The sequence below is a fragment of the Stylophora pistillata genome, chromosome 4, assembly GCF_964205215.1.
Source record: "Stylophora pistillata chromosome 4, jaStyPist1.2, whole genome shotgun sequence".
In the NCBI taxonomy this organism is placed as follows: Eukaryota; Metazoa; Cnidaria; class Anthozoa; order Scleractinia; family Pocilloporidae; genus Stylophora; species Stylophora pistillata.
Genome location: NC_142522.1, coordinates 3,867,501 through 3,887,500, shown reverse-complemented (window position 1 = coordinate 3,887,500; position 20,000 = coordinate 3,867,501). Strand labels below are relative to the sequence as shown.

General features: G+C 38.7%; 3 protein-coding genes and 2 pseudogenes across 6 annotated transcripts in view; 1 reads left to right on the top strand and 4 right to left on the bottom strand.

Moving 5' to 3' along the window:
• The window catches only part of LOC148732063 (uncharacterized), a 2,146-nt gene extending 1,130 nt beyond the window's left edge, over positions 1-1,016 (top strand). Inside the window, exon 2 of the mRNA XM_088756325.1 lies at positions 1-1,016. This exon is cut by the window's left edge and continues 844 nt beyond it. Within this exon, the coding sequence (XP_088612451.1) occupies positions 1-566 (566 nt within the window). The 3' untranslated portion in view covers positions 567-1,016.
• Positions 1,017-1,100: 84 nt separating this feature from the next.
• Positions 1,101-3,053, bottom strand: LOC148732062 (uncharacterized; annotated as a pseudogene).
• Positions 3,054-3,102: 49 nt separating this feature from the next.
• LOC148732061 (uncharacterized) lies at positions 3,103-4,436 on the bottom strand (annotated as a pseudogene).
• A 6,169-nt stretch (positions 4,437-10,605) lies between these two features.
• On the bottom strand, positions 10,606-11,516 carry LOC111327044 (protein mono-ADP-ribosyltransferase PARP11-like). The gene is made up of 2 exons (XM_022931130.1): positions 11,311-11,516; positions 10,606-11,038 (listed from the first exon to the last, which is right to left on the bottom strand). Exons 1-2 carry the CDS (start codon positions 11,514-11,516, stop codon positions 10,606-10,608), a joined length of 639 nt encoding a protein of 212 aa, XP_022786865.1.
• The window catches only part of LOC111327084 (uncharacterized), a 14,878-nt gene continuing 6,187 nt past the window's right edge, over positions 11,310-20,000 (bottom strand). For 3 of the 4 annotated variants that reach the window (XM_088756334.1, XM_022931187.2, XM_022931185.2), the window contains 9 exons: positions 18,515-18,580; positions 17,618-17,674; positions 17,306-17,356; positions 16,565-16,627; positions 15,301-15,532; positions 14,672-14,867; positions 13,975-14,156; positions 12,759-12,820; positions 11,310-11,550 (listed from right to left, as the gene is read on the bottom strand). In XM_088756334.1, the coding sequence (XP_088612460.1) occupies positions 12,763-12,820; positions 13,975-14,156; positions 14,672-14,867; positions 15,301-15,532; positions 16,565-16,627; positions 17,306-17,356; positions 17,618-17,674; positions 18,515-18,580 (905 nt within the window). In that variant the 3' untranslated portion in view covers positions 11,310-11,550; positions 12,759-12,762. The remainder of the gene's footprint in view (positions 11,551-12,758; positions 12,821-13,974; positions 14,157-14,671; positions 14,868-15,300; positions 15,533-16,564; positions 16,628-17,305; positions 17,357-17,617; positions 17,675-18,514; positions 18,581-20,000) is intronic. The other variant, XM_022931186.2, reaches the window with a different exon arrangement.

Sequence of the window (20,000 nt, the reverse complement as noted above, 5' to 3'; positions counted from 1 at the left end):
CACTATCAAAGAGAGAAATTATTGAGAGAGCATCTCAAATCAAAGAAAAGATATACATCGACAAGGATACTATAGAAAAAATCAGAAAAACAACAAAAAATCAAAGTGAGTCTGAAGAGTGGTTCCATCACAGAAAAGTAAGGATTACAGCTTCCAAATGTAAACGAGCATTGTTGAGGCCAAATACAAGTCCAACAAAAGCTATTGGTGAAATACTAGGTGTCAACAATAGTTTCCAGAGTGATAAAATGGCACAAGGACTGAAAGATGAGGATACAATCATCAGAGACTATGAATGCATATTAGGCTGCCATGTAGAAAAGGCTGGGTTTAGCATCTCTTTAACCCACCCATTTCTTGGTCCCTCACCCGACGGTGAGGTTGATGGGGGACTTGTTGAGGTTAAGAGAGTTTTTCCAAGTAGTTTGCAAAATTTACACGATGCAGTTTTTCAAGGAATATTTGCATTGAGACTGATAATGGACTGGCTATTAACGTCAACCACAAGTTCTATTATCAAATGCAACAGCAAATGTTTTGTACTGGAACCAACTGGACTGACTTAGTAATCTCTGACTTGAAAGACATGATTATCATTCATGTAAAAAGAAATAACAAGTTTTCACGAAACATTGTTCCCAAGCTTAAGGATTTCTACAATAGACACATCTTACCAGAGCTTGCATATCCTAGGATTGCTTATGGTTTGAGCAGAGTTAGCAAGCACCTAGATGATGCCAGACAATTGTGAGGAAAGGTTTTCATAGTAACCAATTGCTATTGATTTTTTAACTTGATATATTATTTCATGATGCTTTTCACTAGTTTCACTGTTTTTGTAATTAGCACCCTATATAGGTATTGTTTGCTCTATATTGTTGTGGTTCATAGAAGTTTGCAATGAAACAATAAATATAAGTATTAATTACAGTGCAGCTAACAGAAATGGGGCCAATTTGATCAATTATATATGCATAAATTGCAATGAATGAGCACTATTAGCTCTACAATCTGCATATGTTCTCTATGTTTTGATTGGTTTAACTTAACTGGGTCCATTTTGTTTGAAGCACTAAAACTAAAAATATGATTCCCAAGGCGATTTACCAATGGTTGAGTTATTATTGATAACAAAACAATATGTCTTTCAGTAAAATAAAGTACTACATTTACATAGTGAATCAGTTTTCATGAGTATTAGTTTAAAGTAAAAAAATAAACACATCTTGTATGATGAACAATACATAGTAATGTGTTGGTCACTATTCTTGGGTTCATGTTATATAACAGCTGCCATTTTGGATGATGATAACCAAGCATTCCTTATTAGTTTCACTTGTCTGTTCAGCCAACATGGCAGCTACAACTGTTTTCTCAAATCTTTGTTCTTTAAAGGATTCTTGGTCATGCTGTGAAAATCCAACAATACTAACCATTAACGAGAGGAGTTTGGAAATTTGTTAACATTGCACATACAAAGAAAACCATGTCAATAATCCCATTCTTACACATACTTATTGGCACAAAGTCCAAGATATGGTAGTTTTTGATTCTTTCTATAGCTCTTTCAACATGGATTCGTAGGCTTGCTATCCTTCTAGTCTGAATCATTTCTGTTTCATTAAATTGTCCAGAGGCATTCATAAATGGGGGGAGATTAACAGGAACCCCCTTTTCAGCTAAATCAGCTCCAATATTAAAACCTCTGTCAGCCATTACAGCATGTCCACATTCCACTTTATCGATAAGACCTGAAAGCCGAGTGATTTCTCGATCTGAAATTGACCCACCATACAGACTTGATACAAATGATAAAGGCCCTTTTGGAGTTATTCCAACCAATGCCTTTAGAGTGTTGGTGTTCTTGTAGGTTGAGAATGTTAGTTGCTGTGCAGACGGATTGCTTGGCTTTTCGATGTAGATATCTGTCGCATCAATGATTAATGTAGTGCTCTTATACTTGTGGTTAAAGCATTGTGGTCTGTGAGTATCGATAATTTCCTTACTAGGAAAAATGTCAAGTTCTTTAAATCTATAGAACATAAACTTAGTCCAAGTGCTGATGACCTGACTAACAAGGCCTTGGGATACAGAGAATCTGTGACATAAATCTTCTTCAAGTAAACCTACTTTATATCTGCAAAGCACCATAAAAAATTCATTTTCACAGATAAAGCCCTTGCACGTCCTGAATTTCTAGTTGAATTGCTATTTGATCTATCTTTGTTTTGATAGTTTAAGTTGGCAGCTGCGTCACGACCTAGAAAGTCAAGCACCATACAAAGTGTTTCATAGCTATCAAACCCAGTGTAGAAACGAATAAGTTTGTTGTTACTCTTAATGTTTTCTAATCTGAATACATTCTTCTCCAGAATTTCCTCCAGCTCTTGTCGAGCCTCCCTCTCTTCTTTGAGCTGGCTTTCAAGCGCCTCGACTTTCATTTTCATCTCTTGCTGTAGGTCTTTCAGTTGTTGTTGTAGATCACGTAAGTCCATATCGCCATCATGATCAGTCGCCATTTCGTTGCTGTTATTTAACGGAATTTCATTTGCATCTTCTATCAAAATTTCTCCTTCATTATTACTAGCTGAGGATTCCTGATGTTTAATAATATTTTGACGTACTTCATCATCAATCGAGAGTCTTTCCTTCGGAGCCTTCCTTTTGGTTTTCTGTTCGGAGAAACTGAATATTGTCGGAATTGATTCTGACTTAAGACTTACTTTCCGGCCAGCAAATGACTTGCAAAAGCATTCCTTTTCAAAATGTTCACTGCATAAAAATGAATTTTTACTTATGGGTGTGTTTTCCCGTTTGATCTTAACTAGCTAAGTCGCCAGAAGTTTCTTGTTGTTCAGTGGCAGTGAATGCCACGAAAGATGCTTGCAATGTGGTTTATCGCTCCGGTTGTTGCATCCGAATGCAACACAATGTCTAACCATTGCTATCTTTGCCCATAGAAAGAGCTATGCTTCGCCTTTTGGAATTTACAGTAATACCTTTAAGAAAATTTACAAATCCCTTGACCCAAGAGCCTCGATTCCGTGCGTCTTTAAACAAAACCGCTGAAGTGCGGGCTCAGATCTAATATCTGCCATTCTGTAATACGAGATAACACAACGCAGGGCATTCTGGGTGCAACAAAGGTATGAATAAAAGAAAGAGAGGAACAAAAGTTTCTCGTCATGATTTGGTTCCGAGAAATCCCTTCTGTGGTGTTGAAGTCATTGAGACGTGAACGTTCTTAGAGAAAGTATACAGAATAATAAAGCGACACAAATCGACACAAATCGAGTTCTAGGTATTACTGTCGTGGCTTGATTTCTTGGATTTCAAAATGTGACTTGCCTCGTTATTTTTCATACTCAAAAGGTTAGAACCTTGATTGAGTTAAGGCATTAGGTGTCAGTCTGAAGAAAATATTTTCATGGAATAAAGAGGATATCATTATTTTGACGAGAGAGTTTTAAGTTGAACTAAAACACCCTTAGAATTAATTGAGCACTACATTCAGGAACTTCGTGGCGTATTTTTTTGTATTTAACACGAGTATTATGTTTGTATTAATATCCAGTAGTTGTGTTAAAGCCAGCTTTTCAATATCTAACATGTGTACTTATTGTCCATACAGAGACAGCAAATCTGTTTGGCCATCATTAATGAGGAAACGAGGAGCACTTGAGGGCTGGAGGAAAGCCTCCAAGCAAAGTGAAAGAGGCCCAAACAAGATTCGCTGTAGAAGGAAGAGAGGTGCGAGGAGAGAGGAGAAGGTGCTAGAAATGAAACGGGAATTTAAGTAAAGGATTATAATAAAATAAGGCGCGGTAACTAGACCTTGTTACAAAAGTTGGACGTGCTCGGATATCATGTTCGAGAGCACAAGGCGGTCTGCCAAAGGCAAGGATAAATACAATAAATAACCGTCCGCTCTCCAATTTCCTTAGAGTTTGATAAGTTCAGCTGGGATTCCACACTGAAATAATACCGCCGTTAAGGCTGGAAGTGATGCAGGCAAGCTGGTTCGTGGTGGAAGGAAAGGAAAAGAGAGGATGAGTGTCGGGCGCAGGAACGGTCCATAGTATGGAGTGGAGTGCAAATGTGGGGCAAAGTGGGGATCCAGGAATGCGCGGATCCAGGAATGCGCGGAATGGGAACAACAAGGGTGATATCACCGGCTGGGCGAGTTTTTGTTCTTGTAATGGTACTCAGGGTGCCGGAACTGTGGAATATGATGCTGCTTCTAGAAAGTGTGTTGTGTGAGATGGTATCAAGTGAAGGAGGAACCAAATTTGCTGTGCGAAAGAATGTGAAGAAGCCAACCGGACAGGCAGACCCAAAAGGCTAGGTGAGCGGAGTCCTGAAGGTCGAGATGGACGTGGAATTGGAGTAGGACAGGTAGGTGTGAGGGGAGCTTTGCCAAGAGGGATGTGGATCATAGACTTTTCCAAACCTTTTACAGTCTGTTTGACGTGAATTTCGTCGAAGGTCTGCGTGTCGAAATGACAAAAAACGTGTAGCCGTCGTAAGGCGCTCAGGTAATTGTGAATGGTATGATGAGATTTTACGGAAAAGCTGACCAGGGTGACGAAGGCGGCGATTGCATCCGGAGCGGCAGGAAACGGTGGAAGACGGTAGAAATAGCAGAACTTGAGGTGGGTGTTCTTAATGAGTTGGTAGTTCCGCTTGGTGGCGGCTGACAAAGTGAAGGCTTGAATTTGTCGGATATGATGCTGTAAAACACGCGGTTGGAAACCTGAAAGACGAAGTCAGGAGGTAATTACCACTGGCGGTCGAAGCGGAACGAATCAAAGAAGCATGAATATTCTGTCAAAGTAGGGTAATGAAAGGATGCTCCCTCACAGAAGATGTGGGCAAATTGGGGATTAGTGTCCCAACGGATTGGAGAATTAGCAGCGTGTTCTGGTGACCTGGGATGTGGAGGGCGTGTCGCTCGAAGTCAAAAAGGGAAGCGTAGAACCACAGTTCACGTAAGCAGGACTGAATGAATGGAAGGCGAGAACGGCCAGTGTTAATAGCGAGTTCGGTGGTCCGATTGTAGTTCCTGTGACCACAGTTTGAAGCTGACAATTACAGCCAGCATTTTGAGCGGAGCGATTGAGAGAGAGCCTACATCAATAAACGGCGGGAAGGTGGAGTGGAAGAAACGACCATCGAAAAAGCCACCAATGCCAGTAAGGCTTGCGTCGGTGCAAAAACGAGAAATTTCGTCAATCCAAGGGAATGAGTGAAACAAGGAGACGCCGTTGTATGCCGAGAGGAAATGTTGCCATCAGCCCAAATCGGTGAGAAGTTCTGGGCTCGGCGGAAAGTGACGAGGTTTGTCGGGGAGTTTACGAAGTTGGTGAAGGAGGCGCTGCGTCAAGATTCTTCCCGGGCTAATGCAAGCGCAGATGTGAGAAAGTTTTCCGAGAAGGGATTGTAAGTCAGATTTCGTGGCACGTTGAAAATGAAGCCAAAAACGAGTGAGCTCGGATGTTCGAATTGTCTGAATTGGGCGGCGGCGCGGACGGTGGTGAACGAATCAAAGAGGATGGTGGGCGAGTTGGGCAAGTGGCAATGGTGTGATCGGCAAGTTTACAACGTGAGCAGATGTGTTCTGCTCCCGGCTGGTGGGTGGGGTTGTTGCAAGATCCGGTGCGATTCCATTCGCAGCAATAATTTCGTGGCCGGTTGTCGAGGCCCGCTGCGGCGTGAGAGTGTGTGTTGTCCGTGGGGGGTTGAGCGTTGGTTAGTCGCTGTGACTCGGTAATGTTGAATCGCTCTATCTCGCTGAAATCAGCACCCCAGACGGCGAGACCGGCTTCGATAGGATCTAGCACGGCGGTATGAAAGGAAAGGACGGCGTTCCGGTAATACTTGGACGCGAGTCGCATTAAAGACATCAGATGTTGTGTCAGGAATGCTTATTTTTCGGGTGTTTCGGAAGTTATGATGTCCAGGAAGCCATAAATGAATTTAGCAGTCGAGAGATCCTTAAATTTTTACGGTAAAGGCTGAAATGAGCGCGTAGATGAGGCCATTCTTGTGGATTAAGAATGCGTGTATTGTGGTCGAGTTGACTTTGTGATTTACCAGCATTGTTTTCGGAATGAACAATGTCCAGCGAAGGAATTGATGCAGGTTTGGAATTGGTAGGGGATGAAAGAGAACGCACCTTGGCTTTAGCATCCAGTTCCATCAATTGAATTTCTAGGTGTTGTTTTTCTATCTGGAGCTTAGCAAAATCCATATCTTGATTGTGGTGTGGGGCGGTTGATATTGGCGATCCGCGTAATGGCGTGTCCTTCTTGTTGCAGCGCTGAGAGGCGGGCGTTAGACGGCTGGAAGGTCGCAAAGAAAGCCTTGTGGTAAGGATGGAGGCTTCTTCGTGCATTTTCCGGCGGCAGAAGCCAAAATCGCTTTAAAAAAGGAGACTCTCAAAGCAATAACTACAACGAACAAAAGAACAAATCGCGCGATCGAGTGTCAACTAAATGTCTGTCAACATCAAGCCAGGCACAGCATGTGGGCCCGGGGCTAATTAATTAATTCCCCTAGGAATATGAACCATGAGAAAAAAGGAAAATTGCACGTCAGGCCATGCTCATAAATCGGATGATGAGCATTAAAGCCAGAAACGGAAGGTAAACAGACCATCCAACAATCTTGCTTTACAATGACCGTAAGTGATGCGCAGATTCAGTTGCGACTGTGATTAGAAACAGAATAGCCACCACTAGTACTGCTGTTAGAATCGCTCGGTCAGCGGAAGAATGGCCACTAAAGGTATCTAGTTTGTCTTGAATGAACTTCTTTTGTTCAACAAAAGTGGTATGTAATAACCTGAGATGTAGGCCCAAGCCTTTTCACGTAGCGAGTCCTAAGTCGGTTGGATGGTTTGCTAAACATTTCCACAGTAGCTATTCCATACTTTCCAAATGGCCTTTTTCATACTCGCAAGCCTACCATCAGAAGCCATCGTAGATCAGCTCGTTACCTTATTCGTAAAATTTCCTGATTTGGGTGTACTGGCTTTTCTTTTTTTCGGTTTTTTTTTTTTGCGACGATCGAATTTTTCATTCGCATTACATTCTGTTCTGATTTCCTCTTTTTTTTTTTTTTTACGGCTTTAATTCGATAGCCTAAAAATAAAGTTAAACTTGACTTTGCAGTGTACTTCAAAGATGACATGTTGTGACCAAAATAACAGTACGGTCACAATCGTTTATCGGTCACGCTAAAGTCACGAATCTTTGATCAAGTTTTTCACAGTGTTCATTCGGTTGCTATTGCTACTATTGCTGTTGTTATTATTTTCATTATTAATAAATTTCTGTTGTCTTGAGAGCGATCGTATGCCGCTTTCTTGATTCCCATCGATGGCAAAACATTAATATCAATAATAAGTCGCGTACTATTTTCACCGTGATGTAGTTCAGTTGCGATATACACCTTCCATAAACCAATCGCGCAAAGTTAGGGCTAAGATCACGCCAAAGGCGAAATTCATCAGGTCGCCATAACACCGATACTCATTAAGACCATACTCATAAATCGGATGATGAGCATTAAAACCAGGTACAGAAGATAAACAGAGAATTTAACAATCATCCAGTACAATGGCCTGAAGTGGTACAATGGCGTGAAGTGTTACTACCGTCACAATCGCCTGGCCAGAGGAAGAATGGTCACTCAAGGCATCTAGTTTGTCTTGAAGGAACTTCTTTTGTTCAACACAGGCGCTGTGTAGTGCTTTAAAATGTATCTTGATTTGCACTTTAGTGGCTAAAGTCTTTTCACGTAGCGCATCCCAGGTCGGCCGGACGGTTTGGGAAACATTTCGACAGCAGTTATTCCACAAATCCAAAGTTGCGTCTTTCATCCTTCCAAACCTGCTTTGAGAAGTCATCATATGTCCACCCTTTCTTTGTTCAAAGTAACGATTTACTTATTGTATTTACCATTCTTTCAACTTTCAATCGTTCCAAAGGGTAAAATGCAAATAATGACCTATGAACGAGGCTAGAGTTTCTCCCACAGAGTCATATGAATCACAAACTCTGTTAGGCCTAAACACGATAATTCCGAAAAATTCTCGTTGAATCTAAATTCCAAATATTTGCTCTCTAAAAATCCCTTCCTTTCTAAATAATCGGTAAATTTTCATGAAAACTCTAACTTGATCTTACTTATAATTTTGAAGTGAAATTTCAGTCCTCACTAGTGAATGACATACACTCTTTCGAACTATATTCAGACAAGAAGAGCGCAGGGTTCACCTGACCTGCGAAGAAACTTTAATTTCTCACTTGTAACTCGATTTGAAGTGTAATGCACAAGTCATCGGGAGCTTTTTAAGGCGAAAAGCTACCATTTTCTTCGTAAAGAGATTGTCTTTCAGCTAATTAACACAACTTCGGACATCGGTTAAGTGGACCTCCATCGCACGAATTATTTTGTTCATTACTCGCGCGGGAAAATGTAGGCGAAAAGAACTTTCTACCATTATCCTTATACTTGAGGCAGGCCAAAATTTTCACTTGACCAGCAGGCTGCCAGTCTTTGAATTTGAATTCAATCTACCAGAGAAAAAGTTGACCTTCACGAAAGGTTTTCGGCCGGGAACATAAAGCAAGAACCAGTAAAATTGGTAGTCGTGAATCATTCATTCATCCTCATAACATGATTCTCCTATAGAATATTCCAGTAGCTTGGCGATAATAATATAATAAAGATAAATTTCAAATTCACGAGGAAACTTTTCAAAAGCACGTTTCGGTATGACTCATGCCAACATCAGTTTAATGCGTTGAACCGTTTAATTTTTTAATGAAATTATTTTCGCTTTTTTTTTCGCTTCCAGACGAACATGAAGAAGTAACATGTTACTTAGCAAATTTTCTTTTGCGGAGATATTTTAGAGTGTAGGGTAAATTTTTGGTCCATCAAATGCTCACAAGATCACTCGTTGAATAACCAGATTCACACATGATACGAAGCCGACTGCATTTTGACGTTAACGAGGCCGAGTTCAAGAAAAGCCCAAGTAGGTGTAACAACCAACAAACAACAGTATAGTAGTTTTATTATTACTAGCTACACAGTGTTCCAAGAATACAAAAGCAAAGGCTAAAAATACTAGTAATATGTATGTTGTTTAACTATGAAGTTTCAGCAGTAACTAGGATCCCACAATAGCCAAATCACATGATGTATTTGACGTTAATGACACGCTGTTAATGCAAAGCTAAGCCTCTTCTTTCAAACTATCAATATATCTTATCAACCAAGCGCGAGGGCCGTACTGGGAGAATATCGGCCCGAGGTCTTGACCGAGCGAGGTCCGTACAAAAAAGACCGAGGGCTGATATTCTTCCACTACGGTCCCGAGCAAGCTTGGTTAATAAGAGATTTATTATACTACTGAAGTTCAAAGGGACACAAGTGCGGTATCATTCGGGACCACTTGGGACAGTGCCCGGTCCAAGACTTAGCGAATATTGGACCGGCAATAGAGCATTTTGATTGGTTGATTTTAGTTAATGGCCCTCTGACTGCCCGAGTCGTGTTGTTCCGACGAACGCCTGTTGATTGGCGTGGCGCTGTCCGTTGGCAAGGCCGAACAATGCCGCAGGCTTTTATTTTAATTTTACTAAATATATTCAAATAGGTCGTGAGAGAAATAGGGTAATATATATATATTTTTTTTTGTTTTGTTAAGCGCTCGCAGATGTCGGACTTATGAGTTTTTCTGTGGTTGTGGATTCGCTTTTTTTCGTTTAAAACACAATTTCGTCTCGTCGAAACAGTGTAATAAAAGTATGAAACGCTATACGTCTTACAGTACCTAAAAATTTTTATGAAAACCAGTGTTTCCTTCCTTTAAAGTTTTTTAAAACGAGCTTGATGGTGAAAAATATGTTTCACAGCCGGAAAACAATGAAAAATACAATTTTTGGGCGAAATACAACGCTTACGTACTCATTCTCGTAAGCATATCAATAATAGAGGGATTTAGCACTGTGTTTAGGCGAAATGGCAAAAGGCAGCTTGCCCTTTCACGTTTCACGCAAAATAGCGTGAACCTTGTTGCTTTAGCTTCGCGTGAGCTCACGTCCCGGTGGATTTAAAGATGCCCCTGTGAGACTTAAAAGTAATAGTTTTGGTGCCCTTTTTCTGGCAATTAACTTCTCTGTGACAGAAAAAAAAATGGGGAAAATCTTAAGTACCCGGAAAACGCGAAACAGGTTACTTTCATATAGAAACGGCAAAGCGCAACCGGCAAACGTGAAAAAATGGCGGGAAAAACAAGGTCATGTAGTCACTCTTGCCGTTCACGTTTCACGTAAACGCGGAAATAAATCTTTCTAATATTACCAAATCCACGCTTCCTTGGAAAAATCGTACCATCTAAGCAGACAGAAAAGCTATCGATACGCATAAAAAATTCCTATGCTATTCTTCGCCTTCAACAACTGTATTCCGACTTATTCTTAACTTACTTACATGATCCTCAGACAGTGTACCGAGTCTGTTGTGCACTAAGTATTTTTAGTCCTTTAAGAGTTTGTTCTCCGTGAGGTAGGGAATTTTGCACGTCACTGACTAAGAAGTGCGATACTGGATGACGTACTCTGGGTAGAACTGATTTTTGTCGAAGACGACAAAGATCTTTGGATTTGACACATCATCCACACAGGAGTCGTAGAGGTCACTGACTTGATTCGCTGACGGTTGTTTCGGCGGTGGTCTTCGAAAGCTGGAGTTACCCTCTATGTACGAACCTACAAGAACTTTGGCCAAGAACATGATTCGCGACTTACTGGCGTCCTCTTTTGCATATCTGTGGCTGTAAGATGCTTCCACTGCAAAGTAGCATCCATCACCGTATAAGTTCCCGTTCTTGCCGTTTAGACGCCAATCGAAATTCTCTTTGCAGATGGCCTCCACGGCGTCTGGACTGGTTCCGTGAAACAATCGTTTTTCATTGACCTTGAGCTGATCACCATTAGCTATTTTTGTCTTGTTTTCTTTGTTCCTACAAGAGAAATCAATTTATGTATTGTATGAATTGACGGCCACACGTGTTAAGTTATGGATTCACGTGAGGCACCACATGATCGCGCACTCCGACTTGCGATCGTTTTAGTCTTCATAGCCAGATAGCGATCGGCCTGATCCAATGAATTTTATCCAATGTTGGCACTTTAGAAAGGGAGGGGGTAGGGGGAAGGGGGCGGGTGGGTTATTGGGTAATGTGTATTTCTTGGGTTATAAGTTACCTCAAGAGATATATAATCTCTTGGTTACCTGCAATATGTTTCCCACATGAACGGGTTCTGCACACGGTCAATTTTTTTGATCACTATGTGGTTCTTCATCGATTTTCTGAACAGTTGTTCCACCTCTTTGAACTCATTCGACCATTTTACCAACGAAAAACGTTTATGTTGTGTACTGGAGGGCATAAAGGACCAGTGGCTTGGAATATAAGAATCGAGTGGTGTTGTGTCCATTTCGCTCTCTAATGTAGGGTCCCCACAGGAAGTCCTGAGTAATAGCAAAAGGTTTTAAGGGAGGAAAAAATTTCATTTAATTGTCACTTCAAAAGCGCCACCTGATTTAGAAAAATGCAAAGACTACGCTTTCATCCCTGCAAGCCTGTTTCGTGATATCTCACTCATAACTGCAGACAGTACTGTTTCGGCCTTTTGGGCCGATATGAGTGAGCTATCACGTGAGCTATCAAATGTATATAGATATATAAACATATATTGTGGGAGGGAAATGACAAATAAACCCAAAGGTTCATCCCTACAAGCCTGTTTCGTGGTTGCCCACTCATCATTCGGCTTTTTATGTTTATATATTTGTATGTTGAGTAGAAAAGTACGAAAATACGTTTTTAAAAATCCGATGACTCGAAACAGGTTTGTAGGGATAAAAACGTAGTCGTCGTATTTTTCTACTCAACAAATATTGCGCTCTACTTTAATGTATTGAGCAATGTTATACGAAATCGAAACGCAGACTTCCCATATATATATTTGGGAGTGAAAATATATAACAAGCTAACGAGTGTGAAGAATTTAACATCCTTCCACCTTACAATAAAGGAACCAGCAAGGAATTAAAAACAAGAATGCAGGACGAAGTATAAAAAAAAGTTAAAAACATTTTTAATGACAAAAATTGAAAACATTTTTATGAAAAAAGTTAAAAACATGTCCTAATTAAGGTCAGAGCTGTGTTCATCCAATTGCACTCGAAGACATCTATAAGTCTTGTCTTTTTAATCAGCATTACCAGCTGAGCATGTTAATTTGTAAATGACATGAGACTTCAAATACATAGGAATGGGATATCGTTTTCCGAAAAAAACCTCCACATTTTGTAAGTTTAATGGAAAAAAGTCGAAACCAGTAAGTTTCCAAAAACGACGCTTTCATTTCCGCACTAGCCTGTTCACGATTGACCCTCCATCTCGCTTTTCGCGTGTGTAATAACAGCTCTCTTATTCGGGGACCAAAGTCAGTATTTAGGACTTTCTTGTCCTGGGATGTTTTTCTTTGCCTCTGACCTTGTTAAAACTTTTATACCTAGCGGTTCTAAACCAAAATCTTCTAACCCTGATACCAGAAATATAATCTGCCTTTGATTACCTTGAACTGGCCACGTTTAAGGCGAATAGACGAACACAGCTCTTATCCAATAAAATAAAGGAAAAACATTATTAAAGAGAAAGATGTACGAAGTACCACTTTACGAAAACCGTTTTCGATCCAGATTTCCCCCTGGTGCCAAATTCCGGGCGAAATCCCTAGCAGTTGGAAAAAAGAGAGAAAAAATATTACGAAATAATACATTAAATTTTCAAAAGGTGTTGGACAAAGCTATCCTTTATATCCCTACTATTTTATATCACAAACATGCACTTTTACAACAATCATAAATTACATCGTATTTAATTGTATTGTATTTTATATTTTCTTCATGTATCGTTCGATAGGCATATAAATTTCACATTATTTTTAGAATTTGTTTTTCATTATATCTTATTATATTTAAAACGAAGATATTAACTTTTGTAACTACACTCAAATTCGTGTTTAAATTAGTTAATGTATGCATGTAGGTGTCTGTTTGTATGTATGTCTGTATGTACGGTATGGGATTGGAGGTGCTAGCAGCAAAGGTAAGGCACGAAATTAAAAGAACATTGAAAGTATTTTAATATGCAACACGGATCGGAGCACGAGATAAGCCAGTTTGCAGATGACACGTCTCCATTTCTAAAAAACATAATCTCAGTTTTTTAACGCTATTGAAATTCTTCAGCTTTTGAAAAAATATCTGGAATCACTAAATTTGGGTAAAACCAAAGCTGTTTGCCTAGGATCATGGAGGCAAAGGAGGACCAAACCCCTGGGATGAAACTGGGCGTGTAAACCAGTAACACCTTTAAGCGTAATGAGCGCGTTTTTAATTACTCTTTTTTACAAGCAAAATATATTTACAGTACCAGAAGTTGTTTTTTTAAAGTAAGTGACATTGGCGAGGTTATTTTTTAAATTTGGACACGAATTAAACATTGAGAATCGCCTAAGGGATAAAAACATTAATGTGAATTAAAATGCTTCTGGCTTAGTTTGTAATTAGTATCCACAATTTATTTGTACTTTTATACTAATTTTCTCTTTTGCTCTACAAGAAACTATCAATAGTCACTTCTCACCTATCTTTGTATTGTAGTGTAAGATACAGTGTATTGCTTTCTTTTATAGTTGTAATCAATTTTTTTAACTTAAATGTGTTTTTGAACTTTCTGCAACGCCGTTGAATAGATGTTATCCTAGCAAGGGCGTTCTCATTTAACCTAAGATGACACCTCTTTTGGCAGTTTTCGATACAATCATCAATTATGATATTTTTCCTCCAACAGGGTTTTCTATAAACTCAATGGCTGTCACCCACCTATCTGTGAACAATGGTCTCCTTCTTACTCGTCGTATGGTTCCATATTTCATGTTTATTTGACACATCGGTTTATCGTCGAATGTAATCACGTATTTGTACAAGCCAATTTGAAAAGGGTAAATTGCCGCTCCATCGAGAAACGCAACCTCTATCTCCTCTTGTTTTATCACGGACGACTCCTAAAACACAAAATATTCAACGCACGATTTCTAACTATGTTAAAGTCCAGTGTTTAGCCAAATTAAAAAGAAAAAAAATTAAAAATCCAAATTTTAGTTTTGAAATCAGTTACCCTTATTAAGAGAAATACTTTTGATTTGAAACTTATGGTTTTGAAAGGCATAAAAATCTCGTTTATATTTGAGACAATGAAAAAAAACAAACAGGCGACCAATCAAATAGGTAGATAGTTAAAATCTAGAGAACAAAAAAAAGTCCATCGTTAATGATCTCACAGCTTAGTATCTAATATGCAAGACTCGTAATTTTAAACTCAACTTCTTAATTACATTACAGGATCTTTGTAAAATTGGAAATATTGAAATATTTTAGCAAGGGGCAAATTTATCTTTCCCCTTTTGTACCACGATGACGTTTTAAGCCAGCTTTGACCCCAAGGGCTTATTGTATCTCTAGCAAGATGTGATAAAATTTATCCTCTTTTGATCTTCAGGCACGAAAAATATCCACTCACTTTGGTTTCACTATATTTCTTCCATCCATCATTATCTTCCCAATACCACACCCACCGTGTGGAAGAACTGCTGTCTGGGACCTGTACATAGGATGGTTCTGAGTGACGGTGGAGGAAGAACTGCTTGGAAGAATGCGAAATCATCATCATCTGCTCGAAGTCAACCGATACTCCTTCTGAGAACAATTTCTTATGTCTGGAAATAAAGAAAAGTTAATGATATGTCAGCAGACTTTGCAACTCATGCCCATTGGCCATGACTGCCATGACATACGGCCACGGACACCCCGAGGTGTAAACATGTTTCAGCAGATGACTATCATTTCACCCAATTTTGAATAATTTAAAGTTTTACGATGAATAAAAAACAACAAGCAAACCAAAACAAAACGATACGTATCAGAATTTTGCCAATCGCTTCGATTAACTTTGTTGCGGAGCTCAGTGGCCATTACGCAAGCATTTTTTTTACAAGTCTCCTGTTCTATAAAAAGTTTTCGAACTGAGTCGGGTAGAGTGGTGCATTGCCCTTATGAATGAAGTATTCTGATGGGCACCACAAACATCGATCTCAAAAATTAGCTCAGCTGAGTTTGTTACCACACTGATCTCTCTACATGCCCTCCTACCTCGATGCGGTGTCTTTCAGGTATACTTCTACTTCCGAATTTTCCACATCACAATATAGTTCTTCTAAAGCAGCATTGTCCGATGGGCCGAAATCATTCCACAAATGGCTTGGGGAACCTTCCTCTTGGAATTGCCAACCGTAAGATGTTGACCCACCATTCCAGTAAAGGGTTGAGGAACCATTCTCTTGGAACTGAAAACTTCCACCATTCCAGTTAGGGGTTGAAGTTGCTGTTTTTTAAAAGGTTTAAATGAAATTGTTTGCTGATAAATATTTAATCTCAGAATGAATTTCTCGATCGATTAACAGACTAAGATCCATTTTCAAATTTAGTGCTCAACATTTCACTTATAAAACCCCCAAATTTGCGATTTCTTCATAAATTTATGGTGCACAATATGTAAATAGATGTCACATCTGATTGAAAATATGATCACATAAAATTAGAACCAAAGCCCATGACACAGGGACCCAGCATCAGCATCATAAATTTTATTTTGATACAAAGCCATGATTCAGTGGGATAACCTTTTCCATATTCAACCCTGGAGAGAGAAATTCCTGGTGAAATTTTTTCATGGCACTATCCTCAATGTGCTCCGAAGACAGTTTGTAATCATGTGATCGGACTTTGGCTTAATGAAAGAAAATTTGATTACAACGTCAAAGAGGCTATTGTCATAGTTTTGTTAAATGCACAAAAGAAAACAAGGGAAAAAACAAAAAGTTGCGATCGAGAAGATTGGACAAACTTTTTTAGATACGTGGACTTACTAAGGAGTTCAGTTATAACAGTTTAGAAAAATTGCAGGCTAAGTCTCTCTTTATGGAAGAATTTGCCCGTAAAAAAAAAAAAATTTATTCAAGATGCTAGTAAGACTCGCATTTGAGTAATTCAAGGTTATTTCATACACCCAAATTGAGTCGATTCGTTTTCTGTCGTTTGTGAAGCAACCTACCCGAAGTCAACTCGCGGTTCTCGTGATACCGGAAATCTGAATATACCGCCCTTCTTCGTCATTTTCCTATTCACTCATGCCCCCGACTTCTAGTATTTAAACGCACGATTTGACTTTCGGTGAGTTGATTCGTCAACTGCGGTAGAAGAATGGAGTCAGTTTGATTGTATCGGAATTGCATGCCATGAGGACTTTATTGACAAGGAGACTTCGTCTCGGTCCACAAAAACGCAAAACAATAACTCCGACAATATCCCAACTCACGCTTGGTCACTAAATTATATATATTGTACATTAAACTACCTGTGTTAGGTGGACGACGACGAATGCCATTACCTTCTGGTGGTGATGTTGCTCCTCTATTTCCTGCAAAAATGATTGTATTGACTTGTAAAAAGTTTTGCTGAAGTGCTACGCATGGATGTAGTTGTTTTATGGTTTATGTTCGAAAAAGGGGCCAAAGAATGAAGCAAATTAATATTAAATTATGGATTGCATAATGGCGCTGATAACGTTAGAATCACTATGAAACTAGAGGTTACTTGTATTAGAAGCAATATGGATGTTTAAGAGGGAATGAGGTGCAGGGTATGCATTAAGATAAATGTACCTGTTGAGTTTGAACTTCTATTTGGTGTAAGATTTTCTAAAGCAGGTTTATTTTTTTCCTCTCTTTCAGATTAGTCTGATAAAAACATGACCAAGAACTGAATAAGTACTATCTGCTTCTGACCAAGTAAACCTCATCAGTCTTGTCTGTGACAAAATTACAGACTCCTTTTGTCCCACTATGCAAACACAGTTCACTGTTAATACTTGAGTATTGCTGTTGCATAAAAATCTTGTTTATCTTGCTCGTACATTGCAGTCAGGAATGGCAAACTTTCAAAAACGTTGAAGATCGAAAATTTTGTTAACATCTAGACACGTAGAACACCGATAAAACCTACCGGTCTTACAATGTTAAAAAGGCATTTGTGTTCTTTTAAATGCACCTTTTTTCTTTCGAAAGTTAATATCCTGTTTCCCTCAACTTATCAATACCTGAATCACTTTGATTCTGAGAGCTGTTTCCACTATTTCGTGTCCCCGTGTCTGCAAAAGAAAACAACAAAAAACCAAACAGTGGCCATTGCAATTTTGTTGCATGAACACCTTGTTTATCTCGCTCATACGTTGCACTGGACTATGAGTAAACTTTCCAAGAAGGTTCAAGGTTAAAACGTTTTCTTTACATCTAAATAACACACTGTTAGATCCTACCGGTTTAACAGCGTCAAAGAGGCTACTGTCATCGCCCCTTTCTAAAGGACTTTACTGAAAAATTTTTTCTTGCTTCCCTCAACATATCAATACCTGATCTTCGTCGATTCTGAGAGCTATTTCCACGGTGACTATTTTGCGTCCCTATCTCTGCAAAAGAAATCACACCAAAAAAAAAAAGTTGGGATCGAGAAGATTGGAGAATCTTTTTGAGATTTACGGACTTACTAAATAGTTCAGTTGTGACATTTTAGGAGACTTTCAGGAAAAGTCCTCCTTACTTTTCCTGTAAAAAAGGAAAAATGATATTCTAGACGTATTAAGACTGACATTTCAGCAGTTGTGTTAAAAATTTCACTATTTCGTTTTCTTCAAACGATAAGAATTAAGCAGTCACTGGTATCTGTGTAAAAATCGATGTGCATAGAGAAAAAGGGAGAAAAAAGAGGGGTGGGAGGAGAAATATTGATCATTTTTACCCAGTGTACAGCTTTTTATCGACCAATTTTTAAAAAGATTTAAAAATTTGTATGAGAAAGAACTTTTGTACATGAATGAAGTAATGGTTCAATTAGTCTATTTCATCTTGTGTTCTCAAACAGAACACGCCACACAGTAGGAGTGGTAGAGGCTCATAAAGGACTGATTTTATCGAAAAGTTGGGATAAACATCAATTGATACTTCCTAATAGTTATTTTTATTGAGATAGCTATTAGAGGCTATTATAAATTAATAAGATAACCATTTCATTTATCATCATTTATCCCAACTTCCAAACCGTGGATGAAGAAACTATAATAAAGTGTATAAGAAACTATTTAAAACATATCAGAAAACTGTTCAACCAATAAATTTGTATTTCACTTTTTCAAAAAAATCAGTCCTGTGGGAACCATCGTCTTTTCCTCGCAGTGTAATTTATTTTTTACACAGGAATTTTAAAAGATATAAACTTTGTATCTTTTATTTTGAAAAAAGGTTATACTTACCACTACCAACAAAAGCACCCAAGGTAAAAGTTGCTATCGTCGCTAGTATCCCACCTATTATCACACCTGGAAATGATGCGTTAAGATGCAATAGAATTCAACAGCACATAGGAAAAGTAGACAGTTAAAGATTACATACGGCTACTGGGATTGCACAATTTTTATGGCAAAGAACAATTAAGAGGTTATATAATGACGCCAGAAGGTAGTATTACAGAATTGATTTTGTTTCACATTCAAAACAGAAAAATCTACCGCATCATGCAGTATTATGAGCACCCTGTTCCACAAGAGAAAGGTGATTCAAGAATATATTGTCTAATTGACGACAACCAATAATTAAATGATAATAAATGATAATGTTAACAATAATGATAATGATAATAATAGTAATATAAAAAAAATAATTTAAAGTGGCTAGTTCGAAAGGCTCATGATTTACCTTTAGGCTCTGGGTGCCAACAATGATTATTTATCTTTCTCTTAATTTTGCCAGTTAATAGTCCATTTTACAGTTGTGTACTTGGTTGCCGAGCCTTTGCAACGGGAGTGAGGCTAGATGTGACCTTGTTATGATACAAAACCTTGCTACCATTCAAATGTAAATCACTTTGTTATCATGCTAACTAGAGACAGGTCTCTATCACAACAAGGTCACCTTCAGCCTGAATCAAAGGCTTGGCAACTAAGTGCACAACTGTAAAACGGGCTATTGTAAATAATTTTCTGATTTTATTGCATTCTATTTTTAAACTGAAATTTCTCTAATTTTGTACAAAAATGCGATCTGCATTTTTGAAAATCCCTCATTCCGTGCCTTAAGGTATTCCGTCATTCCACCGATCCATCATTTATCTGTTCCATTATTCTTTTGAATAACTCGAAATATCGTATTTAGCAGCTTGCTCGCTTTGCAAATTTCGGTATGAATCGCTGATTCAAACAATACAATTCTCTCTATTATATCTCTCAAAGTTTCATGGTGTGCAGATCACATCTATTGAGATATGATTGTGAGATTTTAATCGCTTTCTGCTGTCTTCCTTTGCGTCACGTCAAGGACTGAATATAGTCCGCTAATAGTTCCAAACCAGAAATCACAAAGCGAGAGAACTCAAATGTGTATCGACTGCGAATGTTTAACTACTGAGATAATTCGAAAAATAACTTGAAATACATTAAGTTACATCATGAAACATTGTGTCAAACTTTGATTATAGGTTCAAGAACGGAATTCTGTTGTTATCTCACAGTCATCTTAACAACATAGCTGGCTTCGCCTCCTTTTTCAGTAGCCGCAAAAACTACAAACAACTGGTTTGCTTTTACCAACACTAAGAATGTTTTAAATGATAAGTTTTTCAATGGCTCTGGATAAGTCGGGGCGGAGGACAATTGACAGAATTTTTGCATGGGTGACTCTAAAATTCAGTATAAATACCCGCTCTTCAAGCAGTTCCCAGTGGGATAGAAGACAGGTTTACGG